The following is a 26038-nucleotide window of genomic DNA, read 5'->3' as shown; positions in this document are numbered from 1 at the left end:
CTGTAGCTTTAGGACATATTTATCTATTTCCTAGACGCAGCAAAATAATGTTGAATTTTTACTTTTCGGATAATTTGCTTTTGAAGATTGCCAAATATCGCAACTTCTGTTATTTATTTATTTTATTTTATTTATTAAATACTGCGGACACGTGGTCCAAGCAGGGAGGGCGACATATGGTACATACAAAGAAAATCAGATAGACAAAACAAACAGAACCATAAAATTACAAAATTAGGAAGTGGGTTCAATTATACAATTCCATTCGGTTACAGTTCGAGGAAAAAAAGAAAACTTATATGTGTTTGTTCTTGCAAAGTAAGGGGTTAATGCATCATGTCTGCGGTGGCGTGTAGTTCTGGTTGATAACTGCGATAAATGTTCAGATGGGGCAAGGGGTAAATTGTTGGTGTGAAGTAGTTTAAGGAATTCAAGTCTCTGTTCCTTTCTTCTAAGCTCGAGTGGTTCAATGTTGTTAATTTTCATAAGTTCGGTGGGGGAATCACATCTGGAAAACTTGTTAAATATAAATCTGACCGCTTTTCTCTGAATTCTCTCAAGACTATTGATATTAGTTTTTGTGTACGGATCCCAAACTATGCAGGCATATTCCAGCTTAGGTCTAATTAGGGAGATGTAGCATAGCATTTTAACGTTAGACGGGGCTTTCTTAAGTTTGTGTCTCAACAGGCATAGTTTTCGGAAGGCTGAAGCGCAAGTGTTAGTTATGTGATAATTCCACGATAGTATATTGTTAAGGGTCACTCCTAGGTACTTATAGCTAGTGACTTCATGAAGAGGTGATGGACCTAACTTATATGTATAAAGCAAGGGTGATTTCTTATGTGTCATTCGAAGTAGTACGCTTTTATCTGTGTTTAGTGTCATTCCCCAGCACCTGCACCATGCAAGAATATTATTTAAACTACAGCATAAACTAGTTTGATCATGGAAAGAAACAATATCTTTAAAGAGCACACAATCATCGGCAAATAATCGAATTTGTACACCACCTTCAACCGTGTTTACAATATCATTAATATATAGAATAAAAAGAAGAGGACGGAGTACACTGCCCTGGGGAACACCCGATCTGACCGGAAGCCAGCCCGATTTTTCGCCATTTATCTCAACGAATTGTTTCCGGTTAGACAAATAAGCAGAAACCCAAGAGATAAACAACTGAGGGATTCCTGCATTTTCAAGTTTTAGAATTAATTTATCATGAGGGACCGCATCGAATGCCTTACGGAAGTCAAGGAAAATTATGTCAATTTGTCCGTTTTTATCAAGGGTTGATGCAAAGGAATGAACTACAGTGACCAGCTGTGTGACAGTCGAATACCCTCTTCTGAACCCGTGCTGAAAGTTAGTTAAAATTGAATGTTTTTCTAAATATTTGGTTATGCTTTTTGCTATATGTTCGACGAGTTTGCAGCATGATGACGTTAAAGAAATAGGACGGTAATTTTCTACAAGTAGACGGTCTCCCTTTTTATAAATTGGTGCTATTCGGGCTGTTCTCCAATCACTCGGTAATTCAGACGACAATAATGAAGCATGGAATATTATAACAAGAAACTTTGATAAGGTTACAGCGTATCTACGGAGAAACAAGTTAGGGATAATGTCAGGCCCACATGAACATTTCGGTTTTAGGTTCAACACCATAGAGAGTACACCAGCATACGATATAAAATTCACATCAAACGGTTGGTACACTGGGCAGTTACGTGAAGAATCACTGGGATTCGAGAAGACACTGTGGAAAAACATATTAAAGTGATGAGCAAGTTCTACATTCTCCGTAACCATCTGTCCATTTATTGTCATTTGGGATATTGGTTTCTTCTTCTCGGCAATGTAATTCCAAAATTTACTTGGATCGTTTGTAATAAAATTAGGCAAGAGATGAGTTAAAATAATAATCCTTTGAGCTACGCACGGCAAGTGCAAGCGTGTCTTGCACTTCAGATACTAAGTTTGGCTGCGCATGGGCCTTTTTTAATCTCTTAATTTTACGTTTCATATGAATGATGTTGCGATTTATCCATGGCGTTTGCTTGTGAACTTGTTTTTTTTTATTTGGTATGAATTTATCAAGGCAAAAATGACACATGTCCTTAAAGCGGGTCCAAAGTAAGTTAACATTTTTTTTCGTCAAAATCAGTTAGACAATTTTCCAAGTTATCAATCACGCATGCGTCGTTCGCGCGAGAATAATCTTTGACAAAATGGACAGATGATTTTTTAGTTTTAGCACAGGTAACAAGCTGTAAACAGCCCAGCCACTACATGCTCTAGAAAGCTTAATTTTGGACAATTAGAGTTCAAGGAATGTCCATGTAGGACGCTAAATTTCATTCATGTACCTTTATTAGTTTTACACCGCACCTTCGTAGCTTTAGTACCTTCCCGCAAAAATGGGCAAAAGTAGGACTAGAATTCTAAATATTGCTTAATTTCGGTCGCATTATTAGGAAAGCCAAGGAAGGTACATAAATGAAATTTTGCATCCCAATTGGAAATTGCTTGATCTCTAATTTGTCCAAAATTTAGCTTCCTTGAGCGTGTAGTTGCCGGGCTGTTTACAACAGAAGTTGCGATATTTTGGCAAACTTCAAAAGCAAATTATCCACAAAGTAAAAATTTAACATTTTTTTGCAGCGTCTAGGAAATAAATATGTCCTAAAGCTACAGAGCAAGCCGCAATGCAGTAAATGCGGTAATTTCTTCTAAATATGGTCACAACTGAGACACAGTTCGCAAAAACCATGCATCTCATGCTTGTTCTTGAACATTTATTTCTAAATCACATTAATCAATTTCTTAATATTATCTACAGTTAGAATATACAAGAATTAAGCTTTTTTATGGTACATACCACAACTTTATATCCTAAGTAGAAGAGCCACCGCGGTTGCTCCAAGGGTACTCAAAACGGGGGGCTGGTGCTGCCGGACCGCCACCTTAAACGTCATCGCTGGGCGCAGGAAGCGCCTGCATGTATCGGAATTTTCTCGAACGTTATCGATGCTTCTATCCGTTGTCAGTTGTCACCGACGCTTATGTAATCTGATTGTATGAGCGACGCCAATTGTCTAGTACCTTCTGGAAGACATGCGGGTACCAGAGATTACTCTGGAACCTTCGATGACTCATGTATAAAAGCCGACGCGCTTCGCCCCTGATCAGATTTCGACGATCGCCGATTGTGTTCGCTGCTATCGTTGTGCTTCGAGTGAAACTTGCTTTTGTGGGCACAGGCTCGCTTAATAAAAAGTCCGTTTCGTCATTCACAGTTTTGCGACTGTTTTCTTCATCGTAACTACTACGTGACAACTACTACAGAATTTTTAAAAATCGCCTGTGGCAGGTAGCATAATTCTTATCGTTGAGCGGTGGACATTAGTAGCACGAGCAATCGAAAGACATATTCAACCAATTAACAAAAATTGACTAATGAACTTCTTGGTTAATTACTTTATGACACATATCGCAATTTACGAATTGTAGCCGGTGAGTTTGCAAGACGCATCTACTTGAAATGAATTTCCAGGATGACACCAGTTTTGAGATACTATTTCTCAAAGTGTGGGACGAAATACATGGACGTTACAGTTACTTTTGTCCTTCAATGCATTTTCGTAAAAAATTAAGTGGAACAACAGTGCATTTTTACGGCGAGTATGATGGCGCATATCTCCAAACTGGTGTCATTCTGGAAATTCATTGCAAGTGGATACGCCTGACAAGATCACCGGCTACAATTAGTAAATTGTTATATGTGTCGTAAAGTAATTAACTAAGAAGTTAATCAGTGATTTTTTGCTAATTAGTTGAATATGTGTTTCGATTTCTCGTGCGAATTTGCGCCTCATCGAATAACCCAGCTCAATGATAAAATTATGCTACCTGCCACAGGCGATTTCTAAAAATTCCGTAAAACTTGAAAATGAACACCCTGTATGTTAAAAATGGCGCTTACTGAGGAGGGTGGGCATGGAGGAAGGAATAATTAGAAGAGAACATCGCAACACGACTGACATCAAGAAGTAATGGCGCAACACGTGATCGCCACATCAGAGCGCACGGTAGGTTTAATGCTGCCGGGTGCAGGGCAGCAGCGCAGCTGAACGGGTGCGCACTGATTTGAAACTGCTGCGAACCAAACATTATCGGCCAATACGTTGTCACTCAGGGTCACGTGTTGACCCTACTGCGAAGTAAAAAGCGAAGGAAATCGCTTGAGGGTGAGTTCGCTTGCCAAGACTAGCTGCCTCACGTAATGCTCTCGCCTAGTTTATTTCTTCCTCCACGGGGGCGGCCTCTCTCCGGGCCCCAGGCAGCCTGTGTGACGTGCGCGTAAAGCGGGGAAGCGCTTGGCCAGCTCGACATGACTCGGGAAAACAGTCGACAGTCGCTCTCGGTCTTCGCAGCCGCGCGGTCGTTGCTCGTACTCCGCATTCTACAGTACGACTTCAAAATTTTCATGCCACTTTAGTCACTGTCTGGAAAACGATTAATCGAACTGCTTTAATCGATTAAACCGATTAAATTAAAGGTACACATCGATGACGATGAATCGTTTTGCGGCGTACTTTTAGTCGATTAATCGTTCATCGATATTACCATCCCTATTGGACCCTTTACCTCTAGAATCGGCCCACAGTTTTCTGGCTACGACAGACAGGTTACGCTCGGCATAAAGAGACAGACTAGACGCCGAACATGCGAACGCTCACACGCACAGCCGGCCTCGCTCGCTTCGGTAGCGTGTCTGGCGCATGGCACATGCACCTTGCATGTTATTAAGGCTAAAGCCTTGTCATCGTTATGTCGACCTTCAACGTCCTTCAGAGAAGACCGAGTCGTCGAAGGGAAATCGATGACGACTCGTAGTAATTCACTTACTACACCGACCCGGCATCGTGTCTTAGCTATATGCAAACGCTCACGCAACATGTAAATGTAGAGGTAGAGCCTAGATGGTAGTGGCACATCCCCACCCTGGGGGATTGGCCAAGAATCGGGTAGTTCCATATAACAATAAGAAAGGAGAATTATAACATGAGGTACGTATGATAATTAATAGGTAGATTATATCTCATGATTTTAATAGAATAAAGGAATAAACGAAAACTAAAGAAATTAACAGCTAAACATCGAATTAATAAAAAATATAACGGATATAACCTGAAGCTCTGATTTTGTAGTATAAATATTTCTGAGCCTCAATGAAATCCTGGATGGCATCGCCAACCTTCCTGTCGCTGTGCCCAAGGGTCGAGGCCCCCAAAGATGGTAAATTTTGATGAAGTCGGAATGGTGTTTCTAAGCTTCTTTTTCGCAATTCAGCGTATCTTTGACAGACAATGAGAAAATTGTCTAAAGTTTCGTGTTGCCCGCAATAGGGGCCGTTTGGTGAGGGAACCAGACCAGCTCTGTGTAGGTAGAAATTTAGAAAATGTAATTCGGCAGTGTAGTCTAGTGATTGCGACTTCAAGTGATCGTGTATGACAGAGTTTACCGTTCCAATAATGCGAGAAGTGCTGAAAATCTGAGGAGTTTGTTAAAGAAAGCGCGTGAAATTCACGTAGCATCATTTGTATCCGAAATCTAGCCCTTATGATGAAAGCTGAAGCCGGTAGGATTTGAATGACCGGGCCATTTAGGGACGCTTTAGCCAACGAATCTGACATTTCGTTTAGAAATAGGCTCTGATGCCCTGGTACCCACACCAATCTAATCAAAGCAAAGTGAGGGGGGCACTAACGATCTGAAAGCTCGCAAAACCGTGGAATTATCGGAAGCTGTGAGGGAGGAGCACATAGATAAAGAATCCGTCATGACCACTGTGGAACGTGATGATGTATTTAGTTTACGAAGGGCTAGAACTACAGCTAAAAATTCTGCTAGAAAGATTGGTACGAAGTCTGGGAGGCGAGGAGAGAACGACCAATCAAGAACAGAAATTCCACACTTTTCTTCATTTTGGGAAGCGTCAGTGGCAATAACTGTGCAAAAAGTAATCATTTAAGATATAGCTTAGCATGCGGTAAGATAGTGCCTTTGCATTTTTAGGGAAAATATAATCGTACTGAATTTTAATGGAATTGGTGTTGCAACAAACAGGACTCACCTCCCGAATTGGGACGTTTAATTGATCTAGGAGGGTTTGAATAAAAATAATTTGTGGTGTGTGGAATCGAGGCCAGTACAAACCGAAAAACAAGTCCGGCTGCGAGATAAAACTGTTTGTGACCGCCTTATAGGGGATTCATATACAGTAAAAGCTCGATGATACGATCACGGCTAATACGAATTTCCGGATGATACGAATTTTTCTGTGGTCCTGGCCGAGCCCTATTACTTTGCAACGTGCTAGAGAACGGTTGTTACGAATCGATTTTCGGCCTGCGTCGGTTGATACGAATAAACGCCGCCCCACTGACGGCCGCGAAAGAGAACAGCGTGCAGTCACGCGCTTTCTCCCGTTATCTTTTGGTGCGGAGGCGCGGACGCGGCGCCGGACAGCGCGGACTCCGCGACTGGGCGCGAAGAGTTTGAAGCGGTGACGCTTTTGTACTTTTGCTCCTTTTCGGCGGCCGCCCATCGGACGGAGTGGCTGCTGTGCTTCGGGCCGCGTTCTTTGTGTTTGCGCCATTTTACCTAGTCGCGGCGAGCTATGTCTACCGAGATAGGATTGTCTACCGAGATAGAAGGACATTAGAGACTTCAAGAAATAAATGCTTTTTACGTACATGTGCCTGAGTGAGTTCACCTTTAACTCATTAGTTTAGCTACAGTCGAATCTCGTTAATTCGAACACGCTTATTTCGAACATACCGCGCACCGACAATGCTCTTAGCAGCGCGCCAAAGTACGCGGCGGCGCCTCCGACCGGCATTGCTCCCACACCGCCATAGAGGAAAAGCTCAGGAGAGACCCCTCAATGCCGCGCGCGAAGGAACGGGGAAAAAAAAAAAGAATCCGCGGCGGAAATTTCCCCCTCTCTCAAATTGCAAGGTCGCCGTTTCTGCATCGCGCCGGAACAAGCGTGTACGTGCCGACTAGAGTGTTCTAGACAACCGTATTCTAGCACACACTAGTGCGGACGTCTCAGCCACGCGGATAAAATGGCAATGAACCCTTCTCCTGTATTTTCTAGTCACATGTTGACCTTGCACGCTGCGGCAGCAGCGCAGAGGGAAGCAGCGGCGGAGGCGCAGTCGGGCCAACGAAACTAAAGCCCCTTGATCTTGGGACTTTAAACGAAACTGCTCACGACCGCAAACGCTCGCTTCCCGATAACGGCAGAAAACGAAACTTCAGGGAGCGGCTAAAATAAGCTGGCGCCAGCACGGCGGCGGGCGCGCACGGAGATGTGCGCACGGAGTCGAAGGTGAGAGAGCTACGAGGGAGTTGAGAGAGAGGGCGAGGGGAGCCACCGAAGCGGCGGAGTTGACGCGGCCAAATCCGCTTCCATGCCGCCCTCCTCCCTCACCTTCGACGGTCTAGGCGCGCACCCGTGTGCCGGCGCCGCCCGCTCCCTGAAGCTTCGTTTTCTGCCGTTATCGGGAAGCGACCGTTAGCCGGCGTGGGCAGTTTCGTGGCCCGCGCTTGCTATGCGCTTGCGCGCCGCGATATTTCACGACTCGCACCGTTCGTGCATCGTGCTATGGTGCACGAATACTTCAAAAATACGTCCTTTTAATTCGAACAAATTTTCGGGCCCCTTCGAGTTCGAATTATCGAGATTCGACTGTAGTTTTAATTGTGTTTCGATGATACGAATTTCGGCTAATACGAATATTTTTCGTGACCCCGTGAGATTCGTATCATCGAGCTTTCACTGTAGTCTTAAATATGATTATACAGCTAATAATCGAAACCTCATAACAAGAGAAGGGATGCTAGCTTCCAGATGTAAAACTTCATTTGCTACAAATTTTGGTAGCCCTAAACATTGTCGCAAGGCCTGCCTCTCCAGAAGAACAAGGGGGCGAAGTTTATATGCAGGAGCTCCAGAGTACAGCACACACCCAAATTCCCATACCGGACGAACATACATGCGGCATATTGTTAAAGGGGCCCTGAACCACTTTTTATCGAAGTGGAGAAAGACATTTGAAGCGAAAATAGGCTACTTCAGAATCACTTTGCCGCAAAAAGTACTTCAATGCGTTCAGCAGAAGCGGAGGTATCGGTAATCAAACACGGCCGCCATTGTGCTCCCCTGCCTTCTTCAATGCCTTGCACTGCGAAGACTACGGCGGAGTGGGGCGGGGCCACGACGCTCCGCCTCCGAGACGTCACCGTGGCGCGCAGTTGAAATTTTGGACTTCCGATTTTAGTGCCTACGAAGCGCTAAACGTCAGGCAAACGGGACCCGGACTGGGGTCTATTTTAAAATAAAGTTGTTCTCTCTCTCTCAGCCAAATGCGGTTGTCCTCAGCGAGCCGCAGTGTGCTTCGCCAGTGGACTCGTGGCGGCACCTCGCGGCGGCCGCGGTGTAGCCGATCGCAGCGACCAATAGGAGCCGCGTATTGGAGTGTGCTTTAGTACGAAATAAAGCACACAGAAAAGAGCGAGGATCATGGTGTTTTTAAAACGAGAGCGTTTGAGAGAAAGGTAACTTCGCGCGCCGCTTGCGAGCTCCACGGACCGCGTACGACAGCAGAACTTCGCTGAGATGTTCACAACAACGTATGCTACCCGCGGACTATGTTATTTCACCAAACCCGAGGAGTGGTTCAGGGCCCCTTTAACAACGTTGTTCTTCGCATTCCTGACCGACTATTGTTCAGCCTTCGCAGCAAGCCAACCGCACGAACACCTTTTGCTGCAATGTAGTCAATGTGTGCCTTCGAAGACAGTGAACCATCATATATCAAGCCAATATATTTGACAGTCTCTACTTGTGGGATAATATTTAGATGATAAGAAAGAGAAATATATATGGGGTCCTTTAATGGAAACGCGAGCACTGAGCATTTGTTAACGTTGAGACAGAGATGCATCGCATCAAGCCATCTTTTTATAACAGACAAGTATGTCTGTAATGTTTTATAAAGTTCTTGGATGTAATTTGCTGATGAGAAAAGCGCTGTCATCAGCGTACACGTAAGTATGTATGTCATCATGACATGGGATGGAACTCATTAGAATAGTAATTAAGACTGAAAAAAGTACTGCCCATTGTGGAATGCCTTTTGACGGCGCGTACCTAGCTGAAGAAATGCCGCTTTGGAAGCAATAAAATTATCTGTTCCTTAAAAATTGTGCAATCCATGCTTGAAGGTATTTTGGAAAATTAATGTTCTGAAGCTGATTGATCAATATCAGATGTTCAACTCTGTCATATGCTTTTCAGATATCTAGAGTGACTGATGCCGCATACTGCCTTTGGCGCCGTGCGAATTGAATATGGCTTTCAAGGTCAATATATGCCTGTCATAAAGAGCACTGTGACTGAAACCAATTTGTTTCGTACTCAGGATCGATCGCTCATTAAGAAAATTTATCACACAAATATAGATAATTATTTCAATCAATTTTACGAAATTTGAAGTTAACGCGAGCGGCCTCATATTGTCTAACATATAACCGTCACCCGGATTTTAAGCAAGGGAATAACCTTGGCAATTTTCCACTCCATTGGAAGCCATGCCCTTCTGATGGAATAATCAATGATGTCTAATAAATATTCCTGTGATTCTTTATGTAAAATGTTTAATATGGACGAAGTGATTCGATCGGAGCCCGGAGCCGCTGATGGAAAGCTTAGTAAGACATCTGATAATTCAGAGTTTGAAATTTCCATGAAATCTCCCTGAGTTGGTGACAGCAATGGAGCTAATGGTTGTTGGGAAGAAAATCTACGTTTTAGCCCTCTAGCGATTACCTCCAATGAATTCTTTATTTCTTCGGGAGACAAAACTGCAGATTCTGCATTTATTGGTCGCGGAATCATTTTCTTGGCGCGTAGAAAGCTAAACAGTGCGCGTTTATTATTTGATTTAGAAAGAAATTCAAAATGCTGGATGTCGTACTCCTCTTTAGCCTTCAACACTGTCCGTCTAAACGTACCTGCATTTTCTTCTCGCAACAATGTCCGGATGTTCTCGTTTGAGTGCCCGGATAACGGCTCTGGCTTTTGGTTCAAGGGCACTTGAAGGTCGCCGACAACGGGAGCTAAAAGCATTTCATGCTTAAAACCGTGACCAAAACTCATGAAATTTGTCTGGTCTGCAAGTGAAGAGTGAAATGCAGGTACGCCATAAATTACAAGCTCACTTAACCTTAACTATTTATTTTACTTTAGAAAATTATTCTTTAACCCTAGAAAGCCCAAAGTAATATTTTTGATACGCTAAATTTCATGCCCAAAAGCTACGATTAAAGCATTGAAAACCTAATGTAGGGCCTATACTAGCGTTCTTGATATGTTCCAGGTCGTTTGAAGTTGTGGATAGTTCAGAAATTCAATTAGCAATTAAGTAATTAACGTACTAATTATTCTTACTCGATTTCATTTCACTCTTCGTACCAGCATACTCTCCATGGCCAGAAATAAATGTGAACAAGTTGATTTAATTTTATTTGACGTGGAATGGTGTTCGGGCTTTGTGGGGTTAAATACACTGAAGTAAACAGGATTCATTTCAGACGAAAAACGCTTGAACATCTTATATTTATTCTTCATCATTTTGATGTAATAAGCGTTACCCATGGTTTACGCACATTGCGTTTAGTGACAATTTTTTTTTCCATGGAAAACATAAGTCGTAAATTGTCTTAAAGTGAAACTTAACTTATACCACACATCAGCTTCAGAACAGTCGAGAGACTTGATCCCAGTTAGCAGCAAGTAATAATTAACGAAAACAAGCCCGTGACTAATTAATTGCGTTTCGCGACTAATTAGTTAAGTTTGTCATTGCCGGTTGTTGCGTCGAAAGACTCCGACGGCGCACAACCAACTCGGTATTGTCCGTCGGCGGTGGCTATTTAAGTTTGCCGCCGCGTCTCGAAATGTATCGAGGATATGCGGGACATGAACGACGTCGGCGAGACCGCCGACGTCGGCAGTCTCGACAGGAGGACGCCCATTCTGGCGTGTCCTGAATACGTGTGTCGCGATAATGGCGTCGGAACATCGTAACCGCTGATCGCGTCGGACATCGTCGCCGATCGCAACACCGCTCATGACTTCGAAGGCACGAGTTGTCGCCCCCATCGCGGGCAGTGTGGAGACACCTTGTGGGCTTGCTTAATCCACATACACGGCTGCCCGGCAACCCCTGATAGTGCTCGAAAAGAGGTTGTTATGAACCAACATGCGATCCGATCAGCAGATCACACGCTTCATTCAGTGAGTTTTCCGGCTGCGGCAGCTAAAAAGAAGAAGAACCAGGCATCGATCACGAGCTTTATGTTATGCGTTTACAACAGTTATCTGGCTATCTATACAAGTTCAAATAAAGTTTTGTGTAAGAGCAGCGTTTTGCCTCGTCTACCGTTATCGAATGTTACGCTTTCTCGCCAATACGCTCTCGCTACATATTGTCTTTTGAAACGTGTCAATGGCGTTGTACAGCATTTGAGGGAAACCAACTTTGTTTATGCCACGCCTAAACGAAAGCGATGTAAACGAATGCTTGTAGACCACCCGCGGACTCGAGCCTGTTCAGGGCCCTTCTGTGTACCTGTGCATTGTGAGAGGCTGAACAACGCTGCGTTGCTTCTCGCGTGGTTTGCTTACGCTCGCTTCAGACATCTGTCTTGCTATGTTCGTATACGACACACAATGGCAAGCTCTTCGCTATGATGGCAACACCGCACAATTGCAATCACGCCGAAGCCTGTGCACGCAGAGGCAACGAGGAAAATGAGGACGGGTCCACGCCTCTCTCGCCTCAATGCAGCGAAGAAACATTAGGCGAAACAGGGGCCAGGTTCACAACCAAGGTCCGCGCAGCGCAAGAGTTGCCACCACCAAGGTTGTGCGACACCCAGCGTGATAAAATGAAACCTCCACCACGCCCACCGTCACCATTACCTACACTCCATTAAATCCGTGTGGCCGTACATTACTCTGTACGGCAACCACGATTTCCTTGTTAGCGTTGAAGTACTGACATATTAGTGTCCTCCGCTAGGCCAGGAAGATGTATCTCTCTATAGCATGTGCCGCTGTATAGGAAGATGTAAGAGGAGGTCATGCAAGTCCAGTGATGCGAATGCCTGATCGCACCAGACTCACTCGATTGTCTCTTGCGAAGGTTTGTGTCGGCGGGATGGTTGTCGACGGTGAAACCTCCCTGCGAGTCGATGTTCTCACCGCTAGGGCTAGACAGCTTCGAGACAGCGTCTTCCAGACCACATCGTTGCCGCTCAGCTTGCATCTCATGTCGAGGACTCGACGTCGCCGCCGACATTTTGTTCCCCTTGGCTTCGAACGGTTCCTCTGCCCAGTCCGCTAACAACAAATGAATGCGAAAACACCACAGACATGGAAATCGCTTGGCACTCTTCTTTTACAAGGAATAACAGAGAGAGGCAAGGAGAATGAGAAAACGTTCAGGAGAAGGAGAATTCATCTAAGGCCGTGGCGAAAGCGGGTCTCAGGACTCGCGCACACTAGACGGAACGGGTTAGTCTAAAGCGGCTATTCCGGCAGAGCACTTGGTCAATGATCAAATCACCCTCAGAAACACCAGTTCTTCCGCTCGTAGCACAACTCAACTGTATGCGGCAAATAAGACCTGCGAATATGCGCTATGTGCGGTAAGTTTCATGAACAGCAAGAGCTGTCATCCACCTGAACTCCATCCTCGAGTGCTTTAGAATTCACACAAAAGCTCGCCGCCTTAGCCCTACCGTGATTTTTGTCGTTGTCGAGCCGTCCGCGTCGAACGTGTTTGAAAATGACCTCGTCATCAAATACGAGGGAAAATAGCTTGAGGCGAGGTTCCCGACGGCACTGGGTTGTTTGCCTGTGTACGCGCCTGCTTTTGAGGATGCCGCACCACATGCGGGAAAACCATAAATGACGTCATCTAGTGCCGAGCCAGTGCAGCGTAACGCCCCTCCGACCACGCGGCACCGCCGCTTGTGATGGTCGGCGTGAACGTGTGTGAAGGGGATTTAGTGCCACACGGGACCTTAGGGATGGTCGATTAATAGTTTCATTCGATTAACGATTAATCGTTCATCGTTTTAGCCTTTAATCGATTGATCGCTTTCGATGCAGGGTTTTTCATCGATTAATCGAAATTTTTACCGGGCACTTTCAAGAAGGCTGAAACGCAGTTATCTACTTTTGTAGGGCCCTATTTTAATATTTGAGAGGTGGAACCAAGTTTGAAACACAAGTGTATAAACGTTTGATAAAGGTAATCTTTACCTTGTTAAAGACTAACTATAGTTGGCACTATTGGCTTTTGACAAGATGAACAATGTATGTTATAAAATGGCACTCAGTCCAGAATTTAAAAATTCGTCGGCCCTACCACTCCGTGAAGATGGTCAACCAGCGAAGCTGGAACGTGTGGCCCCGGTATTTATCACCGGGTTAATCCCTAGGGTTCATTAAAGTATTTTTTAATTATGAGGTTACACACACGTTCGGCTGCGACGGAGAGAACGACGTCACTGACGGTATGCCCGCAGTTCGCCGTTGTCGCTTGCGTTCGATGTCTCGAGTTTGCTCGGTGGCATGGTTAGAAGCATTCGCCCGCCACTGCCGCTTGAGATTCTTCCAAATCAAATTGCGTCAAAAATTAAATCTGACCGTCACGTAAGAAAATTAATGGCTCATACCCCCTCAAGCAATGGCTTATACGCCCGTAGACGCGGCCTCCCCATTACGACGACAGAAGTGGAATTCTGCGCTGGAATGATTAGCGGCTACGCAGCCAGCTATGAAAGCAGACGACGGCGGGAGCAGTGGCACGAGTGCATGCCGAGCACGAGCGCAGGGGCGCCAACGAGCCAGCTACGGAAGAAGACGATGACGCTCGAGCGAAGGCTGATGATTATAGTTTTGTGTACACAGGCGATTTCGCCTAGCCATATACAATTTCGCCTATATCGTATATGCATATATCGTATTTGCATATACACAGGCGATTTCGCCTAGCCATATACAATTTCGCCTATATCGTATATGCATATATCGTATTTGCATATACACAGGCGATTTCGCCTAACCATATACGATATGCATTGCGAGGGCATTTCAAGCTTCCGGCTCCGCGCGGCATGGTGGCGTGTGCAATGGGAGGGGGGGGGGGGGAGAGGGGACGTGCTCAGCTTGGCATCACTCTGGACTCGGAAAGACAGTCGACAGTCGCTCTACCCCAGCTGCACAGACACTGCTCGTTGGCCGCCATTCCAGAACGATTTCAAAATTCTCGTCCCACTCCTGTCGAAATCTCTAAAACACCCGCCGGGGTGGCTCAGTCAACTAAGGCGTTGCGCTGCTGAGCACGAGGTCGCGGGATCGAATCCCGGCCCCGGCGACCGCATTTCGATGGAGACGAACTGCAAAAACGCCCGTGTGCTTGCGTTGTAGTGCACGTTAAAGAACCCCAGGTGGTCAAAATTAATCCGGAGCCCTCCAATACGGCGTGCCTCATAATCAGAACTGGTTTTGGCACGTAAAACTCCAGAAAGAAGATAGAACTCTCTAAAACGATTAATCGAACAGGCCTAATCAATTAGGTCGATTAAATGAAAGGTGGATATCGATGAAGATTAATCGTTTTGCGGGATACTTTTAATCAATTAATCGTTCATCGATATTACCAACCCTAATAGACCTTTATTTGCCCACCTTTCGTTTTTGAATGTGGAAGAGAGTTTGTTGCAATGTCGTTGCTGACGGGTGGTTCCCCGTCACAGTGCGTCTCTATAGGTCTGAATCGGATCTTTCAATGCATCCGCTGTTTGTTGTTTGTAACTTCTGGGCCGGACTTACGTGCCATTAAACGACGCCCCGAACCATTGTCCGGAGTTCTGGTATAAGGTCAGGTGGTATGCATCTTCAGTTCTGCAGTGGGACAAGATCCCAATGTTAGCCAGTTTGAAAATTTCTCACTGTAAATGTGTCTTACCTGTAAATTTCTGTACATAAAGCTGCATTACTGTTACAACTTCAGGATTTCTTCAGTCTCTACAGTCATAGTCGCCAAGCACACCGTCTCTGACGGGCGCATCTATGGTGCAAAGAGCCGAGTCTGTCCTCGTTCGATCTCTGATCGGACTGGCTTTAGAACGTCAGTGAAGCAGCGGAAAAGTTGCAAAAATGAGGGAAAAAAACTGTCAGTCCTTCCACAGGGGTGGAGATGGAAGACCAGCGAAGCTGTACTATGGTGGGAATTATGTATTTCCAATTATGACTATTAAGATGTGATGGAGTAATTGGTTATTTGAACTATTAAACAATGAGAAATATATATGATCCGGTGGTTTTAATTTATTTAGTGGCCACAGGGACTATCGCCTTATGGTGGCTACGGTACACCGCCTTAGGGTGTACGGCAAAGGTTGGCAAGTTCTTCATAAACACGTCACTAACGCCGCGCGCGTTCGGTGCGAACGCGGGCAAAACGCCACCGCCATCGACAACAGTTGTGCGCGCGCGCTGTTTGTGTGACCGCACACAGCCGCTGTCAAAACGCTGGCTATGTGATGGAACACGCCTAAACGCCGTTTCGACACTGTTAGGGGAGAGGCGGGCGAGAGCCCAGAGAGAGTCGGCGGCACAGGCGGCAGAGGCCGGAAGGGCTGCGCGCATGCGCCGCAGTGGTTGAGCGGGCGCGCACACTGTACTAGATAATGGTCGAGTGGGCCGAACGGCGCTCTCCCGCTGAGGCGCCACGTGTGGAAAAATTTTGCGAGGGCGCTGCGAGCGAACTGGATTGGGGCGGAGACGCGCTCCGCGGCATATTCAACGCACTTTCGCTGCGGGCGCCGAGGCCGATTGCGTATAGTACGCTGTTAAAATAGTGCTTTATTTCAACTGCAAATTTATGTTTACACCATCTTGCCAAACATATATATTTGAGGCATGGATTATACAACGCGTCGTCTTCAGTTTTGTTGTCGTTGTCAAGCGCGTCGTCTGCTAGCGAGCGCGCGTTCGCTACGCGGACGCTGGCGGCGCCCAGTTTTTCTCGCAGAACGTCTGTGTAGTACATTTGTTTTTATGTTTTAGTTACTTTGGTGCGCTCATGACTCTTGACGGCGGGTACCAAAGGTAGTTTCAGTCAAGTGAACCATTGTTTTTAACACTGTCTTCTAAAAGCAACTGGCATCTCTGCAACATGAAGCTACGTACGAAAATTTTATTATTGATAGCGTGTCATTTTACGCGCGCTTCTTGTCGGTGGATATTGATCAGGAACAATGATCGAAGAAAACAATATTAAAATGAAATAAACCAGGTTTATTAGCTGCGTGGCGCGAAGAATGACCGATTTATTTCTACGTAATTAAATCAAAGGGTACATTGAGAATGGTACCAATGGTACAGTGAGAACTCCCGACCGTGCACGTTTGCATCCGAAACACACGTATTAGTGAATACTGCACATAAAACTCTCATTCGCAGAAATAATATTCATAGCAGGCAATTAAAAAATATATATATATATATATATATATATATATATATGTGTGTGTGTGTGTGTGTGTGTGTGTGTGTGTGTGTGTGTGTGTGTGTGTGTGTGTGTGTGTGTGTGTGTGTATGTGTATGTGTGTGTGTGCGTGTGCGTGTGCGTGTGCGTGTGCGTGTGTGTGTGTGTGTGTGTGTGTGTGTGTGTGTGTGTGTGTGTGTGTGTGTGTGTGTGTGTGTGTGTGAGAAAGTGTTATTTATATTGATATGCTGTACGACGCCGAACAGTCATTTCCGTACGAATGTAACGCATAACCGCACTATTGCAGTCTCAAAGGTGAGAGACCGATGCAAGTGCGGACTGGTATTCCGAATGATTGTGCTGCCGGAGAGTTGTGGCTGTCGCGCAGAGGCGCAGTTCCTGAGAAAATTAACGCAGGGGTGTTAATAATTCCGGCTAATAAGCTGCTAATAAGCCCTGATAATAAGTGTAATAAGCTGTCATTCAATATAAATGCCCCGTTTTGGGGCAGCCTGTAAATCTGCTAACTTGATTCAGGCAAGGAAAACTTTTTTTGACAGTCTCACCATCTTTGCAACCCATTAAAACTGGGTGCCCCATGTGGTACCACACTTATCTTCTTGAACGAACGCAGCAGATCTACACATATCTGTACGTGTATGTGAGGTACGCCGTTTCTCTAATTGCTTCATTATTGTCGTTATGATAGTGCGTCGAATAACTGAAAGCAGCCGTTTATAATATACAAGCTGCTTAGTTGAGCGGACAGACATTTGGGAATGGCATTACATATATATGTAAGAAATATAGGATAAGCGTAACATGTTTTTTCTCGGAAATCAGACTCGAGAATAATTTATTTTGTTTACACTCCTAGCAAAAAGACGAAGAACGCAGCCACCTGTCTTTCTTTTTTTTTTTTTTTTAGTTCAAACAAATTTGTGGGTTTTACGTGGCAAAACCACGATATGAGTATGAGGCACCCGGTTTAGATTTCCCCACCTGGGGCTTTTTAACGTGCACCTAAATAGAAGTACACGAGTGTTTTCCATTTGTTCCCATCGAATTCCGCGACGGATTGAACCCGCGAGTTTAGCAACGCAACGCCGTATATCCACTATACCGGGTGAGGAAGAAGATGCGGTCACTGACCAAGTCAAAGTAATACACAGAAGGCCCTTGCCGACTTCGCTCCCGCGCCCAAGATATTCGTCCGCTACGTGGACGACTGCTTCTGCATCCTAAATAAGAATGATGCCCCACGGCTCCTGCGTGTTCTCAACTCGATAGAGGCAGCAATACAGTTTACCGCAGAATACGAGTGCGACAGCAGCCTTCCCTTCCTCGACGTCCAGGTGGGCCGAACCGGAAATAAGCTCTCGTTTGCTGTGCACAGGAAAGCGACGCATACCGGACACTACCTAAATTTTAATTCGTGCCACCCACCTTGTCACAAGCAATCCGTTGTTTCTTCTCTGGTGACGCGGGCAACACGCATCTCTTCAAGTGACAACGAAATCAGGAAAGAACTTCAGACAATCCATCGCGAATTAATGACGAACGGGTACCCAAAGAAATTTATTAAGACTAATGAAGATCGTGTCCTCCATCGCAGGCCATCCCAGGCAAGTCGTTCCGAAGACGCGCCGGCGTTCCATATGTTCCTGGGGTCAGCGAAGCTCTAAGCCGTATCTTTTCAAGGTATGACCTTCGCGTTGCGCACATGCCCTCCAACAAACTGAGAAATCAGCTTGTTAACGTGAAAGATCGATTAGACAGCAAGAGCTACCCTGGTGTTGTCTACAAGATACCATGCGCAGACTGCAGCTGCAGTTACATCGGCGAAACTGGCAACTTCACCAGAAGATTAAAGGAACATCGGAGGGACGTCTGCAACAACAAGAAAGCGTCGAACGCACTGGCAGAGCACGCCGATAATCACGGTCACTGCATCAATTGGGATAACGCCACTATAATAGCCAAGGAGAAGAATCCGGCCACAAGACTACTATTAGAATCAGTGTTTATTCAGACCACGCAAGACACTATCAACAGGACAGATGGCAATCTCCCTGCCAGCTACACCCGCTCATTACGTCACATTTTAGTATAAAAAGCGACTTACGGCTCTTGCCTGCTTAGTGTGAACAAGGAACCCGTACGGGTCCCGAAACGTCTCTGTGTATTACTTTGACTTGGTCAGTGACCGCATCTTCTTCCTCATCATGTTACCTGACCAGACGAACTTTCGTCGAATTCTTGACTACTATACCGGGTGTTGGAAATTAAGGTTTAGGGGATTTTTAAAAATCTCCTGTGGCAGTTAGCACAATTCTCATTGATGAGCTGGGTTATTCGAAGAGGCGGACATTAGTAGCACGAGAATCGAAACACCTATTCAACTTATTAACAAAATTGATTAATGAACTTCTTAGTTAATTACTTTACGACACATATTGCAATTTACGAACTGTAGCCGGTGAGGGTGCAAAACGCATCCACTTGAAATGAATTTCCAGAATGACACCAGAATGACACCGACCGCGATAAATGACCCCGTACCCATTACTCCGCATTCTGTTACGCAAGTAAGGCGGAAACTTGAATAGAATGTTGTGCTGCAGTTTTTTTTTTTTTTTTTTTGTTCAATAACGATGCTTCCCGTAAATCTGAGTACCCGCCGCGGGGGCTCAGTTAGCTAAGGCGTTGCGCTGCTGAGGACGAGTTCACGGAATCGAATCCCGGCCGCGGCGGCCGCATTTCGATGGAGGCGAAATGCAAGCCCGTGTGCTTGCGTTGTAGTGGACGTTAATGAACCCCAGGTGGTCAAAATTAATCCGGAGCCCTGCACTACGGCGTGCCTTATAATCCAGAACTGGTTTTGGCACGTAAAAAACTCCAAAAGAAGAACGAAATCTGAGTACAAGGTGCCGGATGGGGCAGATATGCTTTACTTGTTTGAAGCGGCAAGCAGGAAGGTTACATATGTTTCTCCGTTTGCGTTCCGCAAGACCTACTGATGGAAAACTATATGCGGAACAATACACATGAGAGATACATGCTGCTTGAAGAACGAGAAAAATATTTGTTCTCCAAAGGGAACCGTACAATAACATAGTAGAATGAAAGCCGACACTGCGGCCGCAATGCACGGGCAATCACCGAGCGGCATTAAAAAATACAATGAAGAGAAAGAAAGGCATTTGTTCTTAAGACATATATACATGTCATATTCGATTATGAACACCATTCGAGAGGTCTGAACGCAAATACCAGCGCGCGAAGTAGTGCGATTGACCCTGCCGAGCAGTATCGCCAGCAGTTTCCAACGGCGCGACCTTGATGCGGCCCAATCCAGTTCGATCGCAGCGCCGCCACAGTATTTTTCCACGTCGGGCGCCTCACTGCAAAGCATGCGCCGCCCCAGCCGCTCGTCCCACTCGACCATATTCTAGTACACTCTAGCGCACACGCACAGTCTAGGCTGCCTCGATGCCCTCCTCGCTCTCCGCTCCCCTTCCACTGGGAAGTCGCGTTTTCTCTCCGCCGTGTGTTCGCTCCCCGTGAAAGCGCGCGTCCCTCGCCTTCGCGCGCTTTCACTCGCACGTTCAGCATACGGCCAATGAGACTTTTTTTTTTTTCTAATGCCGGACACGACTGTCGCAGAGTGAGCCCTTAACACCTGTAAAAATTCGCCGACGATTACGATACGCCCTAATGCGAATTTGAGTGCACTCCAGTTCAGCAGCTGCACTATTTGTCCCATAAAATCTTCAGTCATATAATTCAGGACATCGCAATTGACATCAACAACAGCTGTAGAACTTGCAGCTCTGCGTGCAGCGATTCAATTGATCGATCAGGAAACGCCCAGAAATGGTCAATCTTCTGCGATTCCCAGGCCGTCCTCCAGAGTTTGCTATCTGCATTACGCCGTGGACCCCACGAACGACTTATCGCAGACACGCGAAAAATTTACCATCGGGCAGTTGAGAAAGGACATTAAATCGTATTTCAATGGTTACCAACTCATTTTGGTATCCTCGGAAACGAGCAAGCAGAAGCAGCCGCTCGATCTTCACATACCAGTGCCGATTGAGTCGCTATTCCGATGTCAAGAACAGACGCACCAGGAAAGCTCTAAGCTCTATGCTCGCGAGCTTATGTTGGCCCAGTGGAATTTGGCAGACTCTAAAAACCATCGTCTTTGTTCCCTGGATACCGATCTGAAGCTCCGCCTTCCATATGGCTTACCAAGACGGGAGAGGTAACTCTCATTTGTCGCCTATGGCTTGCAGTAGCTTTTACCAATGCGGTCCTACCTCATCGGAATGGCCACAAGTCCAGATTGTGAAATTTGTGAGTGCAAAGAGACGATAGCGGACCTTCTGTATGATTGCCGTCGTTTCAATGCACAAAGACCTCAGCACCACGCTCGACACGATTTACAACCGTCCCCTTAGGAAGCCAGAATTCTTGGACCGTGGTCTCAGCCAACGCCGGCACGAACTCCTTTAAAAATGCCAGCGTGCTTTTTAAAAGAAACGGTACTCAATGAAAAACTATAGAATCTGCTAACTGATGCATTCCTTTTTTATCTTCTCTTGCGTTCTTATCTTTTCTGGCCTTACCCCATTCCCATGTGCAGAGTAGCCAACCGGGCACTTAATCTGGGGACGTATTCTGAAACGATCCAATTGGGCAATACTATCGCCTTGGCCACGCTTCAGCCAACGGCGCCCCGTGGATTGGCTGTTTTACAGCGTAAGCTGTTATGGGCTCATTCCTATAGCCGTTTCGGTTCGCGATGGTGCCCGCCGCCGCCGCCGCGTAACCGCTATAGCCCGAAATGCGAAAAAAGTACCCGGTTCCCGCCGGGATTTAAACCCGCGCCCGCTGCGTGGGAGCCTCTACCACTCAGCCACGCAAGCGCTTGCTATCGGGCAGCGGAGAAATGCCCTATAAACCCTCCCTAGGCAGACCCCCGAGCCTCCGCCAGTACGGTGGCGCCATCTAGGTAAGGCGCCTGCAAACTTAGCGTGCGTAGGCGCAGACGACGAGATGCGATTCAGACGAGGCGCGCAATAACGCGATTCCGAGCTGCCCGAACCTACGGCAGTATGGTGGCGCCATCTAGTTAAGGTGCCTGCAAACTCAGCATGCCCGACATGTAAGTTGCAGTTGTAAGGCTTGATCGGGCTCAGCAGGCTGCTGTGCAGAGAGCATTACAAGCCGCAGCTCGCCGTAGATGCTGGGAGGACAGTTCAGATCGTTCTCGTCAAAACGAGGCGAAGAGACTGCCGCGAAGACCTGTTGTGCGTGGTGCCGAAATTGGAGCTACTATTGAGCCGCTCCACCAGCTTAGGCTGTGACTGTGCTGCGTGTGCCGCGCAGGCCTGTGACTTTTTTAGCAAAAGCGGAAAATAAATAGCACCATCTAGTAGTTCCGGTCTACGTCAATTTTACGTCATGGTGTTGTTGGGTGCTCCCGACATATATTGAGTAAACAAACACGTCATTTCGTGGTCTGTTGGTGGAGAAGTGTAGTAGAGACAAGAGAGTTAGTAGTTTATAGTATATTTTGATGGTGGTTTGCACACGGTTTTGCGCAGCGATATTTGTTGACTGTTGAGCGGCTATTGCATGCTGTCTCCTTGTGTAAGTGACAATTTTGGTGACAGTGTCTTGGAGCAGCTGGCAACGCCACCATAAACAACGCGTTGCTCGCGTGGTTGGTGGTGAAGTGTAGCAGGGACAAGTTAGACGATGCCGCACTGGCTGTGCACGATGACTGACACACAGACGCAGAAACAGTGTGTCGCTTTATAATATCATCAAAAATGTGTTTCGTAACCGCGTGAGTTGTAGAACAATTTATTCGTTAAAATAACACTTTTCAACTTCCTTTTCAAAATTTATTTTACCTAAAGCGGCCGTAGCCAACCGTATCAGTGCGCAGACTCCGTACTGTGGCCATTACACTCGAAAACAACCTACCCGAGCCGCTCTGCACTCGCACGGTATTTATAACTCACGGTATTCATCACCTCGGCGATACTCACGTTCAATAAATCAACCGGCTGATTACGCGTGACAGGAGCATGCATTACCAATACGCGCTCTCGAACGCTTCACAACGCTCGGTCGCGCGTTGTCCACTTTGGCGATAGTATCGCCTAAGTGGATCGTTTCAGAGTACGGCCACTGTTTAACCTCTCTGCCTTTCACCTCTTGTTTTCCATCCTCCTCCTTGAGCGCAGCTATTTAGGTGTTTTGAATTGGCGATATATTGTGGCAAAACATTTCATTCTGAACGACGGAGTGCTCTCGGCGGCTGCGCTGAGCCTCTGCTCGGGCAGCTCATTTAGCAGCAGCGGCAGATGAAGCATTTCCACTGGTTGCGTCACTCATTGTTCAGAAATAAAGCGTGAACACGGGAACGGGTGGCTCGCGCGGAGCGCATTTCCTAGTGGCGGTGGCGCAGGCGAAGTAGCGCATGCGCAGTAGGTTCGAAGCCCACGGTTTGTTTCCGCACTCGCCGCATGCGTGGTCGCCGCCGGCACTCCTCCTCACCATTTCGCCATGCTCTCCTCTTCCGCTTTCTTTCTCATGCTTCCGCTGCACCCTCCTCCTCGCGTTCTCTTGGCTCGCCGTCTTTCATTCGCGCTCCGCATTCCATCCTTCGCTGTGCTCGGTTACGAGGGACAACGCCGACGCTCGCCGCAGCTACGGGCGCCCAAGAGCTGCGCTCTAAAAAAAGCGAACCAAAGTTCACAAAGATGAGGACAACATTACGCCATGAGCGGCGGTGACTATGCCAGGAAACCAGTGATGACAAGAGTTACTAAAGCAAGACAATTCCGAAGGTGCCGCGAAGAATACGACGATGATGACGAGGCGGCTGTACGACGATGTCAGGACGACGACGTGCTGACACTGAAGACAGATGGCCTGACTACAACGAAGACGGCTCCCGTGTCTGAACCTGGGATTGTGTTCTGGGTGGAGACAGCCCGAGGTATTTATCGGGCTATTTGTATTCCGCGGAAATGTGATGATGATACTTGCGGCGAGCGGCCGCAAAAAGTGGCCAAGTGCTGCTCAGGGGAAGTGATGCAATTTGGGCGGCGTGCAGGAACATCTCGGCAGTAACTCACTTTCCATGTCTTGCATGCCATGGCATTCTGAGCTTGCCTCTGCGCTTAGACTATAGATGCCATTGTGCGCCCTCGCCAGGAAAAGAAGGCTTCTGCCGTAAGGAGTTCAGCAACATTTGACAACAGGGAACTTCGGCACTCGTACTGAAATTGCGCAGCTCATATGCAAGGCAAAGAAAAGAGGAAAGACGAGCGCTCATTTCCATCTGCATGTTTTTGTTCGCTGCCTCCTTATCACTAGAATTTCGCGTTGAGTCGCGCTCATATACTCTGGTAATGGAGGGATTACCTATGCATTAGCTGTCAGTTAAAAATACTTTTTTTTTCGGTACCACATTATCGGTGGCGGCGGACGTAAGGAACTGTGTGGTGATGACGGGCGTCAGACATTTTACGAGGGACTGATGACGGCCGTTGCGTAAGTTCGGCACCACATTGTACTACGCGCACGTACTAAATGCGGCGCGCTGTCCACTCGCGCTTTCAGCCACGGCGGGCTTCGTTTTCTCAATCGCAGAAATATATGAGGAAGCAATTCTCTATCGAAAACCAAGTGTTTAGCTGTCGAAAGTTTACGTATGTACATGCTGCTCTGCGGAGGATGGGGCGTACAGAAAGAGAGAAACACAGAAAAATGTGGGCAGAAGAATGGAAAGTAACTGAAGGACACACGGTGCATTTCGTGTGATATTATCTGTAGAATAGATGTTCCGTGCTATAAAGGAAGGTTTTTAGTATAGAACTTATGGTCTTGGCAGTTATGTGAAAACAAGAAAACCCCGGTATGCGAAATTAATCTGGAGTCCCCCACTACGCCGTGCCTCATAATCAGATCGCAGTTTTAGCACGTAAACCCCTGCATTTAAAAGAAGAGAAAAACAAATTGCTAACGAGTGGAAGAGGTTTGGTTGCAGTGTGGAGAACAAGCCTATTAAATTGAAGTATGCGAACAGCAAGTTGAGGGATTTGCGCTGTTCTGATGGGTAAGATCGGGGATCTAACAGCATATGCGCTAAGGTATCTCATTATAAAAGTACTACAAAGGTAACTTGCTAGTTTAAGGAGTTAAACTGCAGCTTCCGCGCAATTTGTGATGTTAGCCAGCACGAACAGTGTCTGGCATCTTGATGTAATCGAGAGTTCGACGGAAGCCCGTCTGGTTGGTATAGAATTGACCAAGAAAGACGTACCAAATAAAACTTTGAAAGCGACGTTTCGGCTTCCATGCAGAAGCATTGTTCCCTATGGGGCAAAAAAGATTGAAGTGTCTGTTTAAGTAAGTGTTAGTATGTGACGCAAGCACCGCGCGTAAGACGAGGGGAGGGATTCCTTCGTTCCGATTGAGCGTGTGTCCTGTTGACTGTACCTCGAGGTACAGGCGTGACTTCCAGTTTCTTTCTTTGTCGATTAGTCTAGAGTTCGCCCAGTGAATATGATGCATAGTCGTTGCTGCGTGCTCTGCCAAAGCACTTGACGCCCCTCTTTTCTTATCCACATCGTTCTGATGTTGGCGCAGCCCGCTGTTTAAAGTTGCCCGTCTCCCCGCTGTCAGCGCAGGGTATCTTGCATCTTAACCATCACTAAATTGTTTTAAAGATAACTTTGTTCTCACTGAAACGTGAGGCATGCATGCAAGTTATGGGCGAAAATAATCATAAGTTGGATATCAGCGGTCGACTAGGTCGCTATTCTTTCTCTCTCTGTGGAAAAACAGTACTCGATCATCCTGGAACGGCGTACCGGATCCCGTCAGCTTCCTGCTGAGCTCGACGGTGAAGAGCATGTTGCACTGCTTGGTGGTGCAGTAGTTGAGTAGTGGGAACCAGTAGCGGCCGAAGCTCAGGTTTTCCGTGTTCAGCCGACCGGCCACCTGGCCGCACGAGCCGACGACCACCACACGGCTCGGCTTGCTCTTCTTCAGCAGATCTGCGCACGCCCACGAAAGATCGTGTTCCATTAGGACTCTAGTTTTCTATTAATTGTTACTTGCGTTTCTTATATCATCGGCTAAACTGCATTGCAAGTTCCCATTTAGACAGCTTGATAGTCGAAGTCTTCTCGCGTGCTACATTGAACAAAATGTCATTTGTGGTTTTTAAATGCTAAGCATTTCTTGGCGAACGTTTGCTACTTTGACAGTATCTATCTATCTATCTATCTATCTATCTATCTATCTATCTATCTATCTATCTATCTATCTATCTATCTATCTATCTATCTATCTATCTATCTATC

General features: G+C 46.4%; 1 protein-coding gene across 1 annotated transcript in view; it reads right to left on the bottom strand.

Annotated features, from left to right (window-relative positions):
- LOC119434942 (uncharacterized) overlaps positions 1 to 25729 on the bottom strand; it is a gene marked incomplete at both ends in the record, with an annotated part of 30541 nt that extends 4812 nt beyond the window's left edge. Inside the window, 2 exons of the mRNA XM_037701945.2 lie at positions 12269 to 12484; positions 25544 to 25729. Coding sequence (XP_037557873.2) covers positions 12269 to 12484; positions 25544 to 25729 — 402 coding nt within the window. The remainder of the gene's footprint in view (positions 1 to 12268; positions 12485 to 25543) is intronic.
- Positions 25730 to 26038: the final 309 nt, after the last annotated feature.

Source organism: Dermacentor silvarum, unplaced genomic scaffold, assembly GCF_013339745.2.
Source record: "Dermacentor silvarum isolate Dsil-2018 unplaced genomic scaffold, BIME_Dsil_1.4 Seq332, whole genome shotgun sequence".
Lineage (NCBI taxonomy): Eukaryota > Metazoa > Arthropoda > Arachnida > Ixodida > Ixodidae > Dermacentor > Dermacentor silvarum.
Note: the sequence above shows the minus strand (reverse complement) of the source record. Positions and strands in the feature narration are given on the sequence as shown.